This window comes from Centruroides vittatus, unplaced genomic scaffold, assembly GCF_030686945.1.
Source record: "Centruroides vittatus isolate TY-2023 unplaced genomic scaffold, ASM3068694v2 contig_876, whole genome shotgun sequence".
NCBI classification, from domain to species: Eukaryota; Metazoa; Arthropoda; class Arachnida; order Scorpiones; family Buthidae; genus Centruroides; species Centruroides vittatus.
The window spans coordinates 816,982-835,210 of record NW_027122568.1 but is presented as its reverse complement, the minus strand read 5'-3'; the positions used below and the strand labels follow the sequence as shown (position 1 = coordinate 835,210).

The window sequence follows — 18,229 nt, the reverse complement described above, 5'->3', positions numbered from 1 at the left end:
TTGTAAATTTCTATATATTTCTAAATTTTTGATGTAGTCTTCAACAAACAAATTATAGATGAATAATTTCTTTAAATTATTAAGAAATGAATGTTGTATTCATTCTAAGATCAAAAATACTCAAAAATCTTGATAAAATTTATTTAAATATTTCGTGCTTTTGTAAATGTTTAGTTTTAATAAAATATTAATAAAATATTAATGTTAATATAAATTTTTAACTTAAATATTTCAATAAAAGAAATAAAAAAATGACTTTTAAATAATCAGCACCATTTGAAATCATAATCATAATATAAATGAATATATAAATTAATAAAATGTTTTGATGCTCAACTCATCAATAATAGATTGTATTATATATTGTTTATGATGATATACATGTATTTTGAATAAAAACATTGTAATGCAAAACAGAATATGAAATACTGAACTTCTAAAACATGATTATTTAAAAGTATATGAGATCAGATTGTATTCTTTCAAAAGATCTTCAATAAGAAAAAATTATTTAAACTTACGTAAGGTGGCTGTTTCTTTGCATTACAAAAGTAACAAATATCCTCTGGGCTCCAATCTTCTGGTTCATTTGTTTCTAATTCTACATAAAAAAAAGAGTTAGGTTTTAAAATTATTAGTGATTAAAATAAATGACAGTATGTATTATTCACACAGTCATTTAACCTGTCAAAAACAGAAAACTATGTAAAAAGAAAAAATTCTTTGGAATGGAATGATTTTCTATGCTAAATTTTACTAAAAGCCAGAAACCTACCTGTCCATACTCAAAAATACAAAAATTCATTTTTGAGTTCGAAGAATGTACTTAAAATTTGATAATCAACCAATGCTGTTTTCTAAATGCTAAAGAAAAATGAACAATGATATTTTATTCAAACTGCTATATTAATATATGCTGTTCTAAGAAATATATATTTTTTAGAGTAGTTCTATATCTGAAGATGGTCTATCATTTTGACTGAAAACATTTGACTGTGAATAAATATCACTGTTCATAACTGTAACTTAACCTCAAAAATAAAAAATAAAATAAAACAGAAAATTAGAATTCTACCTGTATTCAAATTAAGTAAACTTACCTTCAGATATAATGGTCACCACAAAGCATGACAAAATATTACAAGAACAATTTTGAACTTTGTCAGAGAAACAGAGATCATATGATGAGAAGACACAGACATTGAGAAGCAAAATCAAATATTTTTAAAAATTGAGAACTTTCAACAATCAGAATGAGTTTTGGAGAATTGAGTCCTCAAGAACAAACAAATGTAATTCATAAAAACAATGAGAATAGGTAGCACAGTATTGCCAATTTTCTTTGTACAGATTAGTTGGCAACTAATTGGTACCAAGTATTTAAGAATAAGTTGATTAAATGTTGATATTTACAGAGATTGAAATTGACGATTAATTAGAGTATTAAATTCCTGTAGAAACCAGATCACAGAATAACTTAAGTCTCTGTATTACTATAATGTGATTAGAATTTCTAACAGCAAAGCAAAATATTAGTTCTTGGTACTTGAATCTTGTTTGCTATCATGTGAACTCATAAGGATCACATCTGGGAACTATTTGAATACCTAAAAAATTTTTTCTGTATGTTAAAGTGATTTTACTTTAAAAAAAACAAACATAACCATGTAACATTTATCTGGTTTTGTTTAAACATTAAAAAATACTAAAACTTGTTCAAAATGGCAACATGCTGAAATGGAAAAAATAATTCAGTACCATGAAATTCTACACAGGTTTTACTGTGTGTAAGCTAGAATTGCATGCTATTTTAATATAAATTTTCCTACAACCTATAACTTTAAAACTATTTACAGGTTTGTTTTATATTATTTTTAACTATACATGATGTATTGCAATATTATATTAAATAAAAGCTTTAAATTTGGGTTGAATAAATTATCCTGCTACTTTTTCTACATTTTGTAAACTTTTCATTGTGAAAGATAATACTTATTTTGAAAAGTTCTACAATTATTTTTATGAATTATTCCTATTTTTTTCTTCTTTCATTTTTTTTATTTGTTGTTATTCAGTACTTCAACTAAATGTTCCAAAATGCAGATTATACTAAATACAGATAATTCTTGAGTTACAATGGTTCTAATTATGTCCTTATGCCATTTCAAAATTACAGTTATGTACATGGCAGCGTGAAATCATTGCAATTCACTTCACTGCCTATAATGCTTTATGTTAGTGCCACATAAGTTATATTGGTGAACTCTTTAGGTTTAATGAATACAAAATGTTTTTTTAACATTTAATTAGTTCTAATTAATGATCTATTAATTAATTGTGAATGCAAAGCATACATTAGAGTCTGTGAAAGAAAGCAGTAAGAAGGCGTAAAAAACCTAACAATTGATGAAAAAATGAAGGTGGTTGTTGCTTGGAGGCAAGAAAATGTTGAGCAGATGTTTGTAGAGCTTTAGGCTTGAATCTTTGAGAACAATAGTAATTTTAGAACAATAGTAATAGTAATTTAACAATTTTACAACAATAGTAAATAATACCCTTCTCGAACCCTACTACAACATATTGCAAGAACAATATATGACCATCCAGCAGACAACATTGACCTAGTTCCTTAAGATGAAATTATCAGCATAAACAATGGATCATGCAGTCATCATCATGAGCCCAAAGTGACAGCAAAACTTGCTGACCCAAGGAGTGTCAAATAAGAATTTTCTACTAATCTATCACCACTTATATTTTTTATATGCTTACACACAATGCTTCACTGTATTTTGTCAATTAATACTGTTATTTTCATGTGTATTTATACAAAAAAATAAAAATATTTGTCTGCTTAAAGCACTGTTATTTTTGTGTTGGAACATATGTTTGAACAACATTAGCCCTGCATAAATAACGGACTATTATTATTCATTTTGATGTATGTTGTTTTAACAATAGTTTAAAAACTGTCATAATTTTAAAATAAAATCTATACAAATTTTTGTCTTTAGCAGAATCCATTGTATTCCATGCAATGAATTCTGCTAAAGATGAAAATTTAAAAAGCTTCAAACATCTTGGAACACAACTGATTCTTCTAAATAAATTATTTATACCTGAGTAGTACCACATAAGCAACTGAAAATGTTCATCTGAACTAGAAAACTATATACTGGGAAAAAAGTAAGAAGTGAAAGGTACTCATTTAAATATTGTTCCAGCTTTGTTGTTGTTTTAAAAAAATTCAGATGCTAATTAATTAAAGAATGTAAGATTCTGCACATGCAATCCATTAGGGAATAATATATCCTGAAGATGGCTGAACTTAAAGCTGAAAACATTCAAAAATACTAAAATTCCATTGGTTTTCTTAAAGGTATTGTTGATTTATAATGTGTCACCAGCTGTAGTTGTATTATTAGTAATCATTAACTTCAAAATTTTTAATTCAACTGAATATTTTGTGAAAGCATTCTTTGAATTCAAATACATTTTTTGTTTATTTTCAAATTACTATAATAGAAACTACTTATTGTTTTTGTATCACAGACTGCCAAAACTAATAATAATAACTAAACATAACATTAACATATGTGAAGAAGACTACAATTAGTAAAAATTCTGATTTTAGTGAGTTTGATATTAAAAGGACATGTTGAAGCAATTAAAAATGTATAATTCAAAAATTTATTAATTATAATTATCATTATTATTTATATAAATTTATCATGTTGTTTGCCTGTTGGTTTTTGCAGTACCATCTTTAACAATGCCTAGTGTATAATTGAAGTAAAAATGCCAATAAATTACACTGTACAGCAATTTAAATTATTAACAAGAAATTAATGTTTAAAGCAGTGGTTAAGACATATCAATTGAGCATTATAGCCACCATTTGAGACAAATAGTATAAAAAACACTTTTTGTCTATTTACCTGAAAATAACATTAGAAAGAGAAACTCAAAAAGTTGTTAAATTCAAATTATCAGAATGTAGTTGATCTAAAGATGGAAATGAAAATCCTGAAAAGCACTTAAGCAAATTAATGTTTTAACTTTTCTTAATGGTTTTGAATTTCTCTTTCTAATGTGAACTCATGAAGTCTTCTGTTCCTGTTTTGTGTTTTTGATAATAACTATAATCAATCTCTGAATATAATAAATAAAGTTTTACAACTGACTCACATGTTATGAGAGTTGGTAATTCCGATAATATTTGTGATTAAAATGAACAGATTCTACTGCATTAATGCTTTAGTTGAATTAGAATAAACTAAAAATATGATATTATCTCAAAACTATTGTTCTATTATTGCAAATTTACTACATTAGCCTATTCAGTTTTGTGGATTAATCTCCAAATATGTGGGTGATCGGTTAATGAACATAATTCATTCCAAGACTTTGTTCGCTATCCAAATTGTTCATTAACCGATTATCAACTTACCACAGGTTTTTATGGGAATTTGATTAATTCATTCTGAAGACCCCAAAAAATAAAAAATATATACTTTCTTACTATGTTTATTTACATGTAATAATAAAAATACATATATACACAGTCTTGCATTTTTATTAGTCATGTTTTTTCTGTTTGCGGGGACTAAAGAATCTGTCAATTGCTTTTCTCTCTTCTTCAGGATTTTTCAGAAGTAATTAATAGGATTGTAATTGTATAGATCCCCAAACCTATTAACCTCAACCTGGTTTGGATGTCATTCTGAGACCGTTGTTCTGACATCCTCCCTCTTCTTCATAAGATCTTTAATAGCAGATATCGGCATTAATCCTCTTTTTCAGAAGAAAACATATCTCACTCAGTTTCTTGGTGAGTTTCATTTAAGAGTTCTTGGCATTCTTCTGTACTCGGATCCATTCAGGTTCCCTTATGAGCTTTTGAATGTTCTTTATTTCTCAGATGTGATTTTTGTTACTCCTTTAGCTTTTTGATTCTTCTTGATTATACTGTATCTTTCTTAGATAAGACTGAACTGCAGTCTACTGTAGACCTAATCAAGCCATACTGTCCAGCAACATCAGACATCTTCCCACTCACTACCTTTGCTATTATACCCTCATCTTTTGAAAATAAAAACCCATGCAAACTTAATGAGTGCCACCCAACAGTCTACTCACAAATACTATAAAAGAATTGTTGTCAGAAAAATAGAAGTCTGGAATTACAAAGGAGAGTTTCAAAGTTTGGAAGAATACTATCCGATCAGTATATACCGGATTGAGCATCGATTTTGATGTCTCCCATGCTCTGAAAAGTTTCAAATTGTTGTCTGAAGACAAGGGAAAACCAATCGGTATTCATTATTTTACGTCACTGCTTGTGTTTGTTCTGTGAGGTGTTCGTTGTCCGAACATAAAAATCTTTCGCAAAAGTGTTCGTTAACCGATCACCCACTGTATTCATTAGTCATTCAGCAATTCTAATATGTATTATTATATTAAACAATTTAATAATATAAATTTATTTAATACTGTTTGTTTTTTATTTTTTGATGCTTATTAGTTTTTTTTTATTACAAATTATTTCCTTTCAATGTATTTATTAACTTTTTGTTGTTATGAAGATGATGGTACTGAGAACTGTTCATATAATGACTAAAAAATTGTTTTTGTCCTGTTTAATATATCTAACTTTAAAATATCTTTCATTAACACTAACAACTTTTTAGGATAAACTGTGCATAAAATGTACACATTGTTTTTGATGATAATATATAATAATTATAGATTAAATACACATATTGATAATTACTAAAATTATCTACTTACATAATGTTTTATATAATATTATTCAAGGTTGATTGCATTTTTAAACATTTATAGAGAAAATTAAGTGGTTTCAGGTATATCTAACAGTCTAACAAAATTTCAAATATAAAGTAATCCAACATAATTTAATTTTAGAAGTAAAATATAGTTAATAACTTAAAATTAAATGAGATTAAATAAAATTTTAATGAAGAATAAAAACTATTAACAAGAACAATCAAATAAGCAGATAGTTTGAAAATTAATATAAATGAAAGAAATAATAATAATTTAGTTAACTGATTTAGAAAACAGTCTTTAGAACCTTGGATATGACTGAAAGAGTAAATAACAAAAGGAAGGAAAAGAAAATATTAATTAAAAAAAGAGAAAGATTACAGGAAAGCATGCATTAAAAAATAAAACCTATATCAATAGCTGTTCCTTGTGTGATATGTTACTGAAAAAAAACCAATAGCTTTGGGTTTTTTGAAATAATGCATTAAAAATATAATAAAGCAAATAATTTGATATTGTTCATTTATTATTATTACTGTTGTTACTTTGCCAATGATTTAAAAATGAATTGTTTACTATGCTAATTCAAAATTTTGGAATACTGCAATTATTCTATAGAACTTGAGTTCAAAAAACATTTAAGTTGTAAATATATCAGAATTTTAAAAAACCATTGATGAATTGTTTTACAATTAATTAAGAAGTCTAATTATCTTAAGAAATGTCACATATTGCTATGAGACAAGAATTTCAATTTTATGGGATTGATAGTAATCTTGTAATTAATTATAGTATATGGACTAACATTAACATTCTTTCATTTTTAAATTAAAAGTGCAATACAGTAGAGAGTCGTTAATCGGAACGCCGGTAATCGGAATGGCCAGTAATCGGAACGATTTTCAGTCAGACTGTGTCATGCTGAATCGAACGTTTTTGATACTAGATTTACTTCTAAAATATAATTTTCATGTTTTTATATTCTTCAATATATTTATTTTGTTTGTACAAAATGCAGAAATAATTTTTAACGATACGATAGCCTTGATTATTATTATAAAAATTTTCGTTACGCTTAAAATCGACGAAAATTCAACGCGAAGCGACACACAATGGAGAAAAATTCAACGCGAAGTGACACACAATGGAGAAAAATTTGAACATCGGACAGGTTAATGTATTTTTTCGTACATAATGGGTAATCGGAACAAATGACTAATCGGAACAACCCCAGTCCCCAATTGATTCAGATTTTCGACTCTCTACTGTATTTATAATAAAAATATATGGCAGTTTATTCAGTTTATTAACAGCTTATTTTATATTTGTTTTTAAATATTTTTGTGTAAGAATGCAAATTTATATAAACTGAAGCAAATAACTTAATTAGTCTAAACAATAAACTGTTCTTTCCATCTCTAATGTGTATGTATCTTGTTGCTAATAATACTAAAATAATAAACTATAATAGTTAATAATTTATGTTAAACAGTTTAACAATAAGAACATTCTCTATTTTCAAATGATGTAAATGAGGATATTTTTTAGAGATATTTAAAAACAAATCTTTTGTTACTGTTATTTACATATAAATAGTTTTGACTGTTTTCATGATCTGTAATATATATGATCACATTTTCTGAATGAACAAATTTTCAAAATTAGTTTCTTAAGAGGAGGAGGAGAAACTTAAAAATAAATAAATAAATCCTGCTGGAGTAATTTTTAAGGTGCTAATAATATAAACACCCAGAAAATAAACAATTATTTGTTTAATGCAGATAACAGCAACTGATTTATAGTTCAAATAAAAGATTAATTTAATGGCCAATATAGATATGTAAAATACTAAATTTAAAAATTATCTAAAAATATTAAATAATAATGTATCATAATTCATTGAAATGATGATGATTTTAAGTGAAAATATTTATTTACTGAAATTATAAATTTGTTAACTTTCTTCTGATTCATATTTTTGGTTTAAAATGCAGTTTGTCAGGTATATTTTGAATTCTTTTCTTATCCATATAAAAGAAGCAATAGCAATAATATGTTCATAAATTTATTTAGATCATTAATGTTATATTTTCTGGTCATATTAATTGAAATATATCTATGATCACACAATTAAATTTCATAAAAAATTCATATATTTAAGAAATGCCAAATAAAATTTCTTTATACTTTGTTCTTGTTGAACATCCCAGAAACATAACAGTAAATAAATAAAGTACGAAGACTATTTATTTAGTGTTTCTTGAATTTTTTGTGAATTTTTAAAAATTGTTGTCCTGACCAATTTATTAATATATATTTTTATGATTGTGCTGTTATAGAAAGGATAAATGAAATAAAAACAGAACAATATGATAATGTTTTGAACACTCAGCAGCCATTTTGTATTTTTGATACTTAATAGTTTGGGCAATTCATCTCATATACAAGTATCCCTTGTCAACCACAATTTCAAAATACATGGTTTCATAATTTCGACCAAGTTATTAATTATTTTGAAAATTTTTTGTTATTTAACTTTTTTATTGTTGGTGAATGTTTTAATACAAAATAAAATATACTATTTCACTTATGTAACTAAATTAAGAACTTGTAATTAAATTTGAAAAGGTAATTATTCTTTTTATTCACTATATCATAAATATTTTAAATTTTTGCACAATTATATCATTAAATTTTAATTTCTAAGTAACTATATTTTAAAAAAAAACCAAAAATAAAAATTTCTGAATATTTTGCACTTCAATTGATAGTGTGAAAGAAAGACAATGCTGCCACTAGGATGTCTCACACTAGCATGCAAGTCCTATTTTTTTGCACCCCTTACAAATTAGTGCAAATATACAAATTATCCCTTACAAATTGGTGCAAAAATAGAAATTTACAATATGTGAGTTTCTATTGTTTCATCACCATTAAAACTCCTTTGAATTGAGTTTGGATGGTACGAATGTCTAGTAACACTGTAATATACTAGGCAATACAAATTTATTCCTCACCAGACAAAAAACTTGCCATCAGGATCACTTTGCAACACTTGATAATGCATTATTATAAATCTATATAAATATATGCAAGCATTATCACAGTGTTTCCCAACCTTTTTGGATTAGCAACACTCTGAATTTGATTAGATTCCTGAAACATGCCAAAACTTTTAAAATAAAGATGTTTAATGCCAATCCAAGAAAATCTCAATGCCAAATATTATTATGTTTTTGTTTAATAATTTTTGCTTTTTTGGCAGAAGATTCTGTTCCATTATTGTCATCAACATCAGTTTCTTTACTTTCCAATTCTTTTCTAATTACAAGGGCGGTTTTTTTTTCAAGCACCATAAAGCAAAGACAAGTCTGACAAGTCGACATAATCACCATGAAGATTGAGGAATTTGTCATATCTGTGGATGAGCTTTTCCATCCCCTTGTCATAGAATGTTACCGCCAGTAAATTGAGATGGCCTTGTGTGGCTGCAGCCGTCTGTCATATATATATATATATATATATATTTTTTATTTGGCTATTTTTTGCAGTGGGATAAAATGGTTGGCAACCTGTTGTGTACACCAAAAGGGGTATTTAAGGCGACACCAACGAACTACAAGGAGTTTTTTCTTTCTTCGTGAGACTGGTGAATCATACGGACTAGTGCAGCAAGTTTGTCACGAGGACAGTTTTACAGGTGGTAAAGTACAAATCGGAATCGTGATCCATCGACAATTTCTATGACTTGGACAATTACGTGTGTTCCGTATATGTTTTTAGTGCCCTCCAAGTGTTGTGTGTCACTGAATATTTATAGAGAAACGTTATTATATATTGTGAAATATTCGTCTCTACCGTGGTTTTTTGCTCTCAGGACAAATTGGATTATGGCATGTTGAACCATCTGTGACTACAGTATTGTAACGGCGAGAACTTTAGGTGCGCGTGAAAGTGTATTTTGTGAACTTAACCATATATATTTATATTTGTAGCAATACCTCTATGTTGTATATATAAACTTATTGTTAACTTGCATCTTTGTGTCTCTTCCCCACGTGGTAATTCACCTATACCCATAATTAGTGAGAATATTAGTTCCTGCAATTTTCCTCAGCCTTAACAACATTTTGAAAATCGTCATTAGTCTCAAACTTCTGCCCTGCTAGCCATGTTTTCAGTTCAGAAAAGAGGTGAAAATCTTCACACATTAAAAAGTTGGAATGTTGTTTTTATTACATGTTGGTCTAAATATCAAAAAAAAACTGTTGTGTTAGGAGGCAGAAACACTGCTTTTAGATGTTTAAAGTGAAATAAATCACTAGATGCAAATACATTATCGAGGAGAAGTAGGTGAAATAAAAATGTTTAAATGATAGCTGCTTTTCTAAAAGATAATTCTCTGCTTAAGGGTTCCACCCAGCTTAAGGTGGAAGTCTGATAGGGTGGAAGTCTTCACCATCTTTAAACACCCAGCGTATAGTCCCAATTTAACGCCAAGTAACTTCCACCTCTTTCCTGAACAGTAAAAGTGGCTAGGAGGATAGAGGCTTGAGACTAATGACAATCTTCAAAACAACATTTGGGCCCATCTCAAGTCATTGATGGCAGCATTCTAAGACAAGGGGATGGAAAAGCTCGTCTACAGATATGACAAACTTCTCAATCTTCACAGTGATTACGTTGAAAAGTAACAATGTTTGTACCTAACTTTTGATAATAAATTCATTTTGTTATTTACACTTGTCTTTTTTTATGAACCATCGGAGCTGTAAAATAAACAGCCTACATATAAACTTGTCCAATTTATCTGCTTAAAATTTAAAATAAATTATGGCTGGTTTAAAAAATGTTCATAGTTACAAAGACAAAAACTCACAATTCTACAAATATACTGAATAGATTAGATCCAGAAAATTGTGTCATAGGTACCACTATTATCTGTAAAAAAGCTATACAGTTATGCAGACATTTCAGTAAGACCTATATAGACCACAATATTAAAGATAACATAATTTCCTTCAAAGCAAATAAGGGATATCTTCATGGTCAAGGAGTAATGTCCAGTGCCTTCAACAAAATATAAGCACATCTTTCTCAGGTTGCACATACACTCAACTATTTGCAATTTACACTCATTGTACTGCTCATTCATTAAATCTGCTTTTATCCAAGGCTTATGAAGTTGTAGATATTCAAAACTGCATTAGTGTAATTGGTAAAAAATATTATTTCTTTAGTCCACCAAAACAAAAAGATATCATATGAAAAGAAACTGAAAACTCAGAATTTACTACAAACATTAAATCTTTGAAAAGAAACTATGGGCAGCAAAAGCATCATCTGAATTCATACCTTTATACATCTGAAGATTACTATTGTGTCACAATTTATATTCAATTCATAGAACTTTATTTGTAAACTGAAGCATTGATTCATTTGAGACAGTGATATATTTAATGGATTCCAAGTACTATTTTCATCTTCAAATTTCCCTCCTACATCCAGTGAGGAAGAAATGGATCAGACGGTTCTAGAATTGTACACTACTGATATCAACAAATCTCTTTTGCATGTGATTGTCAAGTTCAAATTATACAGGAAATGCCAAAATGTAGGAAATCTTCCTTATAAGAAAGCACTAGATGTGCAAGCTACATGTAATAAGGACATGTTTTCCAGCACATTCAAGTTGCTGAAAATCCTTGCAATAATTCTTATGTCAACTGCAACAGCCACAAGATCATTCTTCACCTTAAAAAGAATTAAGGCTTACCTCTGAAATACAACATTGCAATACAGGCTGAATGCTCTTCATTCAAATGAAAGAAGCAGTACACCTTGTATAACTCCAGTAATATATTAAATTAACCAGAAAAGAGTTTGATCTATTTCCATAAACCTTCTTCAGTTGAAACATCAAACTTAAATGGAAAAAGAACAAGAACAACATTCGAAATACATATTAAATGCAATGGAAATAATTTAAATTAAAAACAATCAAAAAAAACATTCTAAATCAGTAAAATATTTGTATTGTGGCACAGTAAACCAGATCTCAGTTTCTATGTAAACTCAACAATAATTCTTATGGTTTCTTAGCAAGAGAGTAATGCCATTTTTTTGGACATATCCATAACTTACAAAGATGGTGAAATCTACATTGGCATTTACCGTAAGCCTACTTATTAACCTGTTTTCATCCCACACAATTTGTTCAATCCATTCTCCATGAAATTGTCAGTATTCATTAATATGATGAGCTTACATCCATTGCAATAATATCATTGATACTTACATCAAGCTGAATAATATTGAGAAGGTTACTCAAACAATATGGATTTTCTGCTTATTTGATACAAAGCTTAATTAATACTTTTGAAACACCAAGAAATATGTCTGTGGAGTTGCCGACAGGGTGCAAAAATGTCAAGAGGGTCGAGCAGTCATGAAGAGTCATATGTGGACGATCAGCACTGAGACAGACTCTATGGTTACAAGAAACCATTTATTTGACACGAAAGAAGCTTACAAGATTTCTGTGATCATGGAAGTTCTACATCAGCAGCAGCCTCTGGGTCTTCTTCTCCTTTCCAAGATAGTCCCATTTTGAAGGAGTGTCCCTGGTTCGCAAATAGCCAGATCCCTCGACGTCTTGACAACTCCGGGACGATGCTGTAGACTTCCATTGATGGAAAGATGTTGATCTGAGATCAAGAGACAGAGACGAAGATGGGCACAAGACACACACACAATAGCTCTGTCACTTGGAAGTTTCAGAAGAAGAAGCCCTTGAATTTTCAGGTTTTATCCGTTTTCTTCTGATTCCACTTTCTGATTGGTCTTTCCTCATCACCTGGTGAAATTCGAAACCTTTCAGGGGCACAGGAGAGGTCTAAATCTAAGTTTAATTTGATTCCCATCCGGAGATAGTTGATCTTCGTTTTTCCATTGTTCTATTTTGTTTAAAAGTTTGCATCATTTTCATTAAGAAAAACTATTTCTAACTTCTAGTTTTTTTCTCAAAAGAAAGATAATTTTGTCCTTAAAAATGAATGATTTTAACGTGAATTTCAGTGAGGTTTGGACCTGTCCAGAGCCTCATGTCTTCATAACCAGTCTCTGAGAAAAGGGTTTGGTTTGCTGCAATGTTTTGAGGTGTTTAAGGGAAAATAAGAGACAAAAAAGACTGAAATTGTGGCACAACCACAATTTGCTGTTACATCACAACAATGCATCCTCTCACACATCGTCTTCAGAGAGGTGTGAGAAGGCACATTGTCTTCAGAGAGGTGTGAGAGGGCACATTGTGCCAGAATGATGGTTATTCCACTCTCTCTCTACTCGCCTGATTTAGTCCCCTGTGATTTTGTCTTGTTCCAGAAAATGAAATTGAAGTTGAAAAGGCATTGCTTCGAAACCATTAATGAAATCCAAATGAAATTGCAGGTGGTATTGGATAGCTTGTGGGAAGTAGACTTCCATGGTGCATTGAGCCATTGAAGAAGTGCTAGGATCACTGTATATACTCTCAAATGGACTATTAATATTTTAAAGGGAATGGTGAATACATTCCACAACATAATCCTGTAAATTCTTATAGGTCTAGTCCAGAAACTTTCTGATACCACCTTATATATTCCCACATTAAGACATACAGAAAGAAGTGACTAAAATGAACAACATAAACCTTGTCTACAAGCATAATCCAACAGTCTTTAGGATTCTATATACTAATAAAAATCCACTTAGTAATAGACAAAAGATCACTGTAATGAAATGGGCTATTTTTCCACTATTATTAATATTCAAATTGTAAGTAATTTGGTACTAAAGATAGATGTTAGGCAATTCACTTAGCTAGAACAACTCCTCAGGTGTTTATGCCATTCCAATTTGAGTATCAGCACTTCAACATGCAATTAACATACGTGAGAGCTACCAGATGCATGCTACTACAAAGAATTAAGAAATATAAATATGCTGTTGAAAAAATCTCAGCACCATGGATTTAGCAGCTGATGCCTCTCAGCAGGATGTACTGATTAAATGGAATGAGGCTAAGATCATTAGGCCTGCCAGGAGCCCTAAATCTATCAAGTTCTTGGAGTTATTAGAAATTTTTAAAGCAAATAGAAAACACCTTTGTATCAGTCATAGAGATGATTACACATTATTGATGATATAGAAATCTACATATGAGCATTAACTTAGGCTTGATCTCCCAATAATTGTTTACTTTTTATTACTATTTTTATTTTATTTTTGTACCATTTACATTTGCTTGTAATTACATTTTTAAGTTTTGATTACACTATGTATTTATTTATTTATTTCTTATATCCCTTGTATTTGAAATATACAAATGTTCTATTGATTTAAAACATTCTTCCCATCCTTTTTAATTTTAATTATTTATATTGCATTTAATATGTTTTTCAAATGTTCTTTTTGTACTTTTTTCATTAAGTTCCAACTGAAGAAGGCCTGTGGAAGTAGGTCAAAAACGTTTTTGGTTAATTAAATATATTGCTGGAGTTATACAAGGTGTACTGTTTTTTTCATTTGGTTACTTCACCAGTGTTGCCAAATTATTTTGCTCTTCATTCATAGAGAACTGCAGGTGAACATAGATGAAATTATAAATAAGTTAGCAATAAAGCCTAGAGAACTTGAATTCCAACTATAGGCTGTATTTGAATTGTAATGACTTTGTTGTTTATAAATAAATGGTACTTTATGGTATGCTTATTTTTGTTTATTCTGATTGTACTTTTTAGATCTTCCTCCCAGATCACTCCTAAGCAAAATCAGTTATGTCAGTTTTCTTAATTGATTAAAATATTTCTTTGCAGTTCAAACTGTTTAATAAATCTTTTAATACTTTATATATAAAATTAAAAGAAAGTATATTTTTTGCAAAAATTCACTTTCTTTTAATTATAATTAACAATGACTAACTAATAATAAATATAAAATAATTCTTAAAATATTATAATATTTAAGCTTACTGATCTTGAACATCATTTCGTACTTAGTTGACTTCTTGAGTATATAAAAGACAACTTACTCAAAAGTATAAACGTACTAGAATATCCTTAGACAAATAAAATATATTCTGACTTTTACAGGATAATAGTTAACTAGAACCAATAAATCAGGCTAAATTACCCTTTCAACAAATTTAATTAACTCTTTATTTTTCCAATATGCATTTTAGTCTGTCTGGCTTTTTTCAATTGTATCTTACAAACCATAATAGCAATCCCAAAAGCAGAGCCTCTGATAACAATCATTAACACTAAAATTAAACCTTAGATGTATAACTTATCTATATGTTATATTTTGTAATTTAAACTAAGTTATTCAAATAAATTACATTGTTATAATTCACAAGAAGGTTTAAAGAACAATTATAGCATAAAGACAAACCACTCACATAACTGAATTACAATTCAAACAATGGAGCAAAAACTTGAAATATAAATCTTATCTTCTTTTTGGTTAAAATTGTCCTCTTTTCATCCATCTCCACCAAATCTTTTTTAGAGGCTATGTTAGCTGTTTTCACATTTCCTATTTTTGGTTCTCTTCTGGATTGTTTTTAATTTTTCTCATTGAATTAAAATTTTTTCATTTATTTTTTTCATTAAAATTATAGTTGTTATTCATATTTCATACAAATTTTTGTCATTGTCATACTGTGATATTATCAAATTTATAACAGTGAATTCATTTAGAAAATAAACAACAAGAATATGTAAACTTGTACTTACATTTAACACATTTTTGTTGCTACTCCCAGTGTTTTACTGCTTGTTTATTACTGCTTTTTGAACATCTGTTATTACCTAACATGTGTTTCTGTTGACCACTGGATATTTTGTGACTATGGAATTCTTAATAATTAAACTATAAATAACTTTTTATATTTAAAATCATATCACATTCGATTTATTTCATGCCTGTTACTATCATTGGATTCTGTTTTTATTTGTTTTTATTAATTCTATATGTTCATACAGTTGATGTTTAATTAAATTTGACATTTCATTAATTAAATTCACTGAGTGTGTAATAAACCTGATACCTTGGTTCTAGTTAACTATTATTTTATAAAAACAGTAATAGAGGCAAGAAGCTTTTAAATATATATTCAGACTTGTTTATACCTCTCAAGCAGTTATATGATGATTATAAGATAAATTTATTTACTTTATTTCCTTAATATTTTATTTGTTCAGAATAATTATTATAACATTCATTAACATGATTACCTTTAAAAGGTTTTGTTAATCTTTTCCATTTCCCTGCCCCCATTAATTCTTCAGCAACACGTTCCAAACCTGAAAATAAATATCAAATTGTAAACTACATTTTAAAATTTTTAAAAATTTCATATCAAACAAGAATAATTAAAAAGAACTATATAAATTATCAGTATTTAAGTAAAACTTTTCTATTTAAAATAAAGATTAAGTATTAACAATACTGATTTTAATATCTATAAAAACCTGTTTTCCAGAAGATAATTAAGTAATCCACTGCTTTCCATCATGATGAATAATTGCACTTACAAAAACTTAGGCAGCATTTTAATGAATAGTATCAAAGTTGTTTGAATCAAATCATGACATAATGAAACCTGAGCACATCATTTTATACTTAAATTACATGTAAGAAAAGAGTGGAAATGAATTCAATTATCATATCAAAATCAAATTCTATCAGCAGGTAAGTTCCAGGAGGTGAAAGGAATTGTTTATATGAGCTTTTTCTTATCTCACAATTTAACAATCAACAGTAAATATTACTCAAAGTCCTTTAACATATTAATAATGCACTGAGAAAAAATATTTCAATAAACTAAAAACTATACTTTTATTCCAAGACAATGCAAATGCATATGTTATATATGTCATTAAAAAAATATATGGCTTAAATAAAAAAAGCTTCCATAATCTATAAAATAATTCAGACTTCATTTCTAATGATTAAAGGCTGGCTCCAACCTTATACTGTGGAAAAAGAAGTGATTAAAATCCTTGTGGAAAATTGCAGTGAAAAATCCATCTAGTGATTCTCATTGGCAGTTTCAGTTTCAAACTTTTTCTCAAAAGTCTTTTAGCATATCATCAAGAAAAAAGTGTTAAAAATGAATTCTAACATTTAGAAAGCACTTGCTGTCTATCAAGTTGTTAACAGTTGTATTAACATGAAATTTATTGACCAAAAGTGACATGATTGGTCAAATCTCTCTTGCAGATTTTTAATGCAATGGAAAAGTTGAGATGAAGTGACTTGAAATGGCAGCATTCTTTCCATCATAAAAAAAACTACAATGTTCAAGTAATTGGCATATTTTCCAATGCAGTTCTATGAAAGTGTAAACCATCTGTAACTTTTTGGTTCATAACAAATTTTACAAATGCCAATTGTAATCATCTGTCTTTTATGTATATTTTAATATACGTTACGTGTGTTTTAAATTATGTTACGTGTATTTTATATTTATGTTTTAACTTAATGTGCACTCAAGGTTGCTCTTCCAATCGACTTTTACCTTTACCGTGTCATATGTATATTAAGGCAAATGCGCATCGATTTTATGTGTTTGCAACTTAATATTTTAAATTTACTTATTCTTAAAAGTTATGTTCCAAAACGGCTAATGTCATTACTGTTTAAATTTAAATATTCTGTTCGAAATCTTTGTTATTCAAACTGCCTGAGGACAATGTGCATAATTATGTCGAAAGCACTTGCAGAAATAAAATATTTCTTTTAATTTCTTTAACGCCTCCTTATCTGAAGTTCTTACTTGATATTATTCTTACTTGAGTTAATACAACTGTTGGTGTGACATCCAATCTACGTATTTAGTATACCTAACAAGATGAGTTCCAGAAATCGGATGTTCTTCTCTATGTTAAATTTGTAAAAGCTATGGCATAAGCTACATGCCCAGCTAGTCTTTCTGCTCAGGTGTAGAGCGCATAATATAGTACCTAAGTGCATCACCATCAACTACAAGGCATTTGTAAAATAATAATATAAGAACATGTCTATAGGAGAATATTATATAGATAAATAGAAATGCATTAATAACATATACAGTAGAGCATCGATTATCCGACCCCCGATAAACTGACTGCGTTCGGCAAATTCAAGACTATTCAAGTGTAACTATCACAGTTGGCAAATTCAAATGTCCGCTAGTGATGTGGCGCTACAATATTTGGTTATGTCTTGGCTACTTTATTATTATTTTTGCTAAATTTTTGCATGTTTTAGCTGGCAGCACTGGCTTGACCATGAAAGGGAGGCTAGTATTTGAACCAGGCCTAATACACTATACTAATAATGTATTTTTTCATACTTTTCGGTTATCTGACTTTTCAGTTATCTGACCAACCCCAGTCCCCAATTAAGTCGGATAATC

The 18,229-nt window shown here is 28.6% G+C and overlaps 1 protein-coding gene across 3 annotated transcripts in view; it reads right to left on the bottom strand.

Annotated features, from left to right (window-relative positions):
• Eip93F (Ecdysone-induced protein 93F) overlaps positions 1-18,229 on the bottom strand; it is a 136,269-nt gene that overhangs the window by 63,020 nt on the left and 55,020 nt on the right. For 2 of the 3 annotated variants that reach the window (XM_067279735.1, XM_067279736.1), the window contains exons 2-3: positions 16,065-16,133; positions 522-601 (exon numbers count right to left, since the gene is read on the bottom strand). In XM_067279735.1, the coding sequence (XP_067135836.1) occupies positions 522-601; positions 16,065-16,133 (149 nt within the window). Of the gene's footprint in view, positions 1-521; positions 602-16,064; positions 16,134-18,229 lie in introns of those variants that run through there. The other variant, XM_067279738.1, reaches the window with a different exon arrangement.